Consider the following 6,585-nt stretch of genomic DNA (forward strand, 5'->3'; position numbering starts at 1 on the left):
TTACAAAGTCAGCAGTAACAAATTATACAATTTGGTGAGAGGGTTTGGATGTGGGAAGGGGTTATTAAAGGTCTGGAATTACTAAAGTTGGGGAATGACAGAACCTTTTGCCCAACTGCAAGAGAACTGCCCCTCAAGCAAATACATAAAAGAGTAAGGACAAATTGATTGACAAGGTAATTGTTAAGAGTAGTGCTGAGTTTCATTTATTTTGTCAGAATCTCCACCTATTGCATCTGGACACTTTGGAAAATCCCAAAGCCTAATATAGTGGAAAGGTTATGACATGTAGTCTGGCAAAATGTGCTTCAAATTCTAGCCCTGTAATTTATTTCTAAGCCATTTAATCTTTGAGCTTCTTCATTCATCTATAAGATTTAAGTACAATTATCAATTCTGAAGTGTTGCTGTGAAAATTAAATGAAACCATATATGGCAGAATAGGTACCCCAAATCATTTAGCCATGAAAAACCAGAACTTATCATCAAGATATAAAATCAGTTAATCACTTGTTGGAAGAGAGAAGTAGATATCAAGAATCTACACACGGGGAATTCCCTGGTGGCCTAGTGGTTAGGATTCTGGCTTTCACTGTCGTGATCCGGGTGCAATCTCTGATCAGGGAACTGAGATCCCTCAAGGCTCATGGCCCAGCCAAAAAAATCTAAACATGAAATCTTTTATTTGAAAAACTTATTAGGGATGATTACTGCCCTGCATTTTCTTAGGAGGAAGACAGAAAGATTTGCACAAAATTGTTCAGTCGACTTTGATAGAAGTAAATCCCTTAGTTCTCACTTTGCTTTCAAGAACAGGGAAAGATCCAAACTTCCTAATTATGGATTATTTATCATCTCTTTCAGGGAATCTTTGATATCCAAGAATGTCTATTCTTTAAAATTAAACACAAAATAATTGGAGAAACTTGAAAATGGACAGGATGCAAAATTATATTAGATAACAATATAATAGTTTTACAGGAAGAGTATTTTTACGCAATGCATGCTGATGTACTTAGTGGTAAAGTTCAATGATGTTTTCAACTTTGTGTGGTTCAGGAAAAACTTGTATGTAAATAAAGCAAGCATGGCAAAATGTCAGTTGTTGAACTTAGATATGGTAGGCATATGGGTAATGTTTAAAACTGTTCATGGTAAAGCACTGGGGGTGGGGAGGCGGGGAAACAAACAAGAAAGTGCTTTTAAGGACTGTCCCACATGAAATTTTCCATCTTTTCATTTCTACTCATTGCACAGATGGCTGAGGTAAGGGTGGTACAACAGAAAACAGCTGAAAAAGTGATATATTCAGTAATATATTTAACAAGTGAACTAACTAAAAGACAAGTTCTGCAAAGCTTTTGAAACCATGTTATGTCACTCAGACTCATTCAGCAAGGTGATGAGAAGTCAGTAACTGAAGAATATGGTTTTCAGAAAGAGGTCCTTTCCAATGGACCTAATTCAGGGACTTTATCTAGGGATGTTTAGGGACCACATTTTGAAGACATTAAGGCAACCACAGAAGAAAAAAAGTCATGCAGTCCCTCTGTTTAGAACACAGACCATCTTGAGAAGCATCCTTCACATGTTAATAATTAATATTTATCTAGAAATGGGTATATTGATCTTAAAGGGTGGCATAAGACCAAAAAGTGTCATATAGGAAAAAAGCCAACGTGCTATTCAATTTTAAAGTATTATAAAATGATAACAGTGTTATAGGATTAATAATGAAACCAAAGGACTGCACATGAAAAGACAAGAAATTTTACAAAACCAAAAAACAAAAACAAATGAAAAAAATTTAAAAGCCCAAGAGACCAAATAAAATCTTTTCTTGAGTTAATTTACTAAATGTCTTGTAGCATAAAAGAACACTTTCAGCATCTTCTAAGAAATGCCTGTAGTTCTTTGGTAGAGAATTTCTTATAAGGCAGGATTTGCTGATGAAATTCCCTCCAAAACCCCAAGAGAACCCCACTGATTTCTAAGAATGTTAAGGTAATTTAAAATGTGGAAAATGTTTACTCTTATGATGCATTTATAATGTGAACATTCATATGATAGAGTATTATTTAGCAATTTCAATGTAAGTATGAAGAATGTTACAACAAAGAATGTTGTTACAATGTAACAACAAAGAATGTTAAAGTAAAAAAGAAATGAATACGTAAATACACTTGTGACTATTAAAAGTACCAAAAAACCAATTAAATTGAGATGTTGGAAATCTATTTCTGATTCCCTTTCCCTCCCAGTTCGACCAGGAAAAAAAATTTTTTTTTAATTATTATTATAAAAGGATGAAGGAAAAAAAGTAAGACTGCCGTGGCTGGAAGGCCACTATTGAACAGTCATATACAAATGTTAAGGTTGCATATGAAACTAAATGTTACAAGAAAGGTCTCTGTCCTCAACAATTAATTCTCTCTGCTACTTTCATCCAAATAGCAACCCATGCAAAGTCACCCATTCTCCCCTTCTTCATCTTCTTTTTTTTTTTTTTAAATATTTATTTGGGTCCATTCTGCCAGGTCTTAGTTTCAGCACATGGGACCTTTAGTTGCGGCACGTGGGATCTAGCTCCCTGGCCAGGGATTGAACTCAGGCCCCCAGCATTGGAAGCACAGTCTTATCCACTGAAACACCAGAGAAGTACTCTCCCCTTCTTTTTAATGGTGGGTTGTAAAAGGTATCCATTTAAGAAGTGCTGCCAGTAATAGCATTCTTAATTATGACCTGTCTACAGACATCTTATTTTCAGACTTTTTTAGGCTTGAACTGACATGAAATATATTACTTCCTCTGCAGTTTTTTGGTTTTAGTGAAAGAACAATGTTGTCACATTACTCATCTTTTACTATCAAAATCATAAAACCAAACTCACTCATTGCTAATACATTTAGAGTGTTAGGGAGTCCCCAGTCTAGATGGGTTGTTTTTTTTTAGCCTGCTTGTTTGAAACTCACAAAGCATTTTTTCCTAGAAAATTAAGAGTAATAAGGAAAAAGCATCTGGCTACTAAAGCCCATTTTCACAATCTCTCCATCAATTTCCTGGTCTAGAAGACTAATGGCTATCAGAATGCTTCTTATACTTTTTAGGAGCCTCCTATGCAGGTCTTCATTTCTATCACAAAATTTTCATAAGTGAGGTATTTTTAAGCTGGTAAATGCCTATTAACTATTTATTTTTTTATCACCTAAAATCTCTAATCATTTTAACAACACTGATAATACTTGATTAACTTATATTCTGTATTAAAAGTCTTTTCTAGTAATTAGAAAATTAAAAACAAAGAGACAAAAGAGAGTTCTAAAATGTCACAACAAAAGCAAGATGCTGTTTTAAAATGTTGAGAAGTTTAAAGATGAATGAATTTATCTTTTTAAAAATATTTATTTACTTATATTTATTTAGCTGCACTGGGTCTTATTTGCAACGTGTGAGATCTTCATTCTTTTGTTGCAGCACATGGGCTTAATTGCTCCGTGGCATGTGGGATCTCAGTTCCTTGACCAGGGATCAAACCCAAGTCCCCTGCATTGCAAGGTGGATTCTTTACCACTAGACTACCAGGGAAGTCCCAAGATGGATGAATTTAAATTTAATCCTTTTTGTATAAAGCCAAACAGTAAATTAATACCACTAGAATTAAGTGCTGAAAAACTAAGTTATAAAACAAATACATGAAACATGACTATAATTTAAATTCTTTGGATTCTTTATCTTCTAAGCCCCCACTTTTAATACAGAATTAACTTTCCCAACCTCAGTAGTATTACTTAACACTTTATATCTAAAAGCTATACTTTAGGAACACTTTGAGTTTTCACAGTTATCGGGAAAGCCTTAGAACAAAAAAGTGAAGGATAAAAGACAGTTTCAGACAGTACCACAGTATAACTGTAACAAATACTGGCTTAGATTTCATCTCTTGACTGTATTCCTCTGTCCTTTCTACAAAAACCTTTTAGTATCTGATTATTTCATTAGCCCTTCCATTTTCAAACAAGAGGACTGCAAGGAGATCCAACCAGTCCATTCTAAAGGAGATCAGTCCTGGGTGTTCTTTGGAAGGACTGATGCTAAAGCTGAAACTCCAATACTTTGGCCACCTCATGCGAAGAGTTGACTCATTGGAAAAGATTCTGATGCTGGGAGGGATTGGGGGCAGGAGGAGAAGGGAACCCCAGAGGATGAGATGGCTGGATGGCATCACCAACTCGATGGACCTGAGTTTGGGTGAATTCCGGGAGTTGGCGATGTAACAGCGAGGCCTGGCGCGATGCGATTCATGAGGTCGCAAAGAGTCGGACACGACTGAGCGACTGAACTGAACTGAACTGAACATTTACTTCCCATCATGTCCCAGATGAATGAGTCCTGAGATTTCCCAAAGGGTGAAACTCAGTTATTGAGCCCCCTCTATAAGTAAGGCAAACATTCATTTAAATTTGTTGGAATAGTTTTATGCTCCAAACTGAACTTTCACTAGAGTGCTTAGGATGTTCAAAAAAAATTTTCTCCAAAGCTCTCTCTGATCCATTCAGAACAATCAGAATCCAAGTCGCAGAAGAAGTGGAGCGTATCAGTCATATTTGGTTCTGTCTGTCAGGGGTTCCTCCTTGTAATGGGAAATGATTTGAATGAGGATGGAACAGTTGATAAGGAGGAAGAACAAACCGGCTAACCAGATAAACAAAAAGGTGTTCTTTCCTTGAAACTCAAGAACATAAGCAGGAGCCAGCCATAAGGCCTGCCCGATGAACCATAACATGAGGAGAACCACGGCTCTTCTCCAAGGTATTCTCACTAGTGGCATCACAAGAGGCAGGAGGCAGAGGTACCAAAGAAAGTACTGGGAGGTGCAGACTTTGTTAAATGTCACAAAAATTGACGTATGAAGAAAACAACAAAAGACAAGGTCTCTGTAATAGGCGAAAGACACTGCTGAAAGTAAGATGAACTGCGGCAGGAATGCGGCAATTCCCAGGGAAAAACTCCACTTGCTCTCTGCGGTCAAATACAACATGTAGAAGTATGGAGAGAAGTTGTGTCGGATATCCCGCCTGGTCAGGTGATAAAGGTAGGCGTGCTCCAAAAACTCCCAACCATATCTGTAATAAAAACCAAAGCTCAGGGCAAAAAACGTGAGTCCAGCAACTGCTACGAAGAGCAGCACAGCCCGATGACACAATCTTTTCAGGAATTCGTACAAACGAACCTGGAAAGAATATCGGGATTGACGGAGACCTTCGTCACTGTCGCGTTCCGGAAGCAAGTGGAGGGCAATGGGAAGGATATAGGTCACCGGATACATCTTCAGGTGCACTGCGAAACCATAGGATACAGCGGCACATGCGACGAGTCTTTTTTCTATTAGGTACAGGGTCATAAGCACCAGGGAGGCGACAATCGAGTCCGCATTGCCTCGGCTGGACACCGCCATAGGTAGGGGATTAAGAAGCCAAAAGACACAGTACCCGCAAGCCTGGCGGCGACCCAGCCCCTTAAGAAGCAGTAGCCGGTATAGGAGGAAGGCGGTGAAGAGGTCGAAGCTGATGAAGAGAAACTTTCCGAACAGTTCATTTAGATAGATATTGGGAGTGAGCAGCCACGCCAACAGGGGAGTGTATCGGTATGTCGCCCTGAGGTAAGGGGAGTGCCCCTCCGTGACGAAACGCGCGGCGTCCGTGAAGACCTGGTAGTCGATGTCTGTATACCTCACGAGCAGGGTCCGGTCCTGGAAAACCCCATAGAAAATCAGAGCCACTCGGGCAAAGAAGGCCACAACAAATACCCCGGCGGGGGGCACCCGCAGATTCAGGAACTTATCTCCCCAGTGTGTGGTCGGGCTCATGATCTGACGGCACCACAGCAGCTCAGTCCCCAGTACACAAATTGTCCTGAAACGTCTAATCCTCGCTTCGGTTCCTCGCTTCAGGTTGCCTGTACATCTATCAGCTAGGCGGCCAATCGAAAACAACTTCCGGCAGGAAGATCCGCCCCCGTCCTGCTTCCGGCCACATACCGGGGCTGGATTCTCAGTGGCCCCTGCTCTCCGGCGAAGGCGGGATTTCCGGTCCTTGGGGTAGGCGACTTCCGCTTGCCGGGCCGGTTGTCTCTGGGTGGGCTTTTTACCGAGCTGGAAGTGTGTTAATTGTTGGTGGCCATGTTCTTCCCTCGCCTCAACTCCAGATGGGAGAGACTGACTCCTAGAGCGGAGCGAACTTCGAACCACATCCTTCTGGCCTGGGCGGGAGACCCGAGAGTGAAAAAAATAGGAATGAAGAAAAAATAAACCTGTGATGATTTCTCACGCTTTACCTCTCCTGCTCGAGGGTAATTCGGGGGCCGGGGGCGGGAGTGAGGCAGATTGTGGGCTACCAGAGAGCCGAGCTGGGATGAATTGAAAGGAGGCCCAAAGTGTGTGCAATATTTGGTACCTACTTATATTTTGAAATTATTGTTTATCTAAATTTGAATTGAACTGGTCAGCCTGTATATTATCCGACAACGCTTGGTGGAGGAACTGGAAGGGAGGACGGGAAGCTTCGTAGGGTTCCTAAAATATGTCAT

At 40.3% G+C, this 6,585-nt stretch overlaps 1 protein-coding gene across 1 annotated transcript; it reads right to left on the reverse strand.

Annotated features, from left to right (window-relative positions):
* Positions 1-2,511: 2,511 nt before the first annotated feature.
* PIGM (phosphatidylinositol glycan anchor biosynthesis, class M) lies at positions 2,512-5,972 on the reverse strand. The gene has a single exon (XM_010846871.1). The coding sequence runs from the start codon at positions 5,864-5,866 to the stop codon at positions 4,595-4,597; it is 1,272 nt and encodes a 423-aa protein (XP_010845173.1). The 5' UTR covers positions 5,867-5,972; the 3' UTR covers positions 2,512-4,594.
* Between the last annotated feature and the right edge of the window lie 613 nt (positions 5,973-6,585).

This window comes from Bison bison, unplaced genomic scaffold (assembly GCF_000754665.1).
Source record: "Bison bison bison isolate TAMUID 2011002044 unplaced genomic scaffold, Bison_UMD1.0 scf7180017864240, whole genome shotgun sequence".
NCBI lineage: Eukaryota > Metazoa > Chordata > Mammalia > Artiodactyla > Bovidae > Bison > Bison bison.

Coding starts and splice junctions, on each gene's coding strand:
- PIGM (XM_010846871.1), bottom strand. CDS start 5,866: ATGAGCCCGACCACACACTGGGGAGATAAGTTCCTGAATCTGCGGGTG.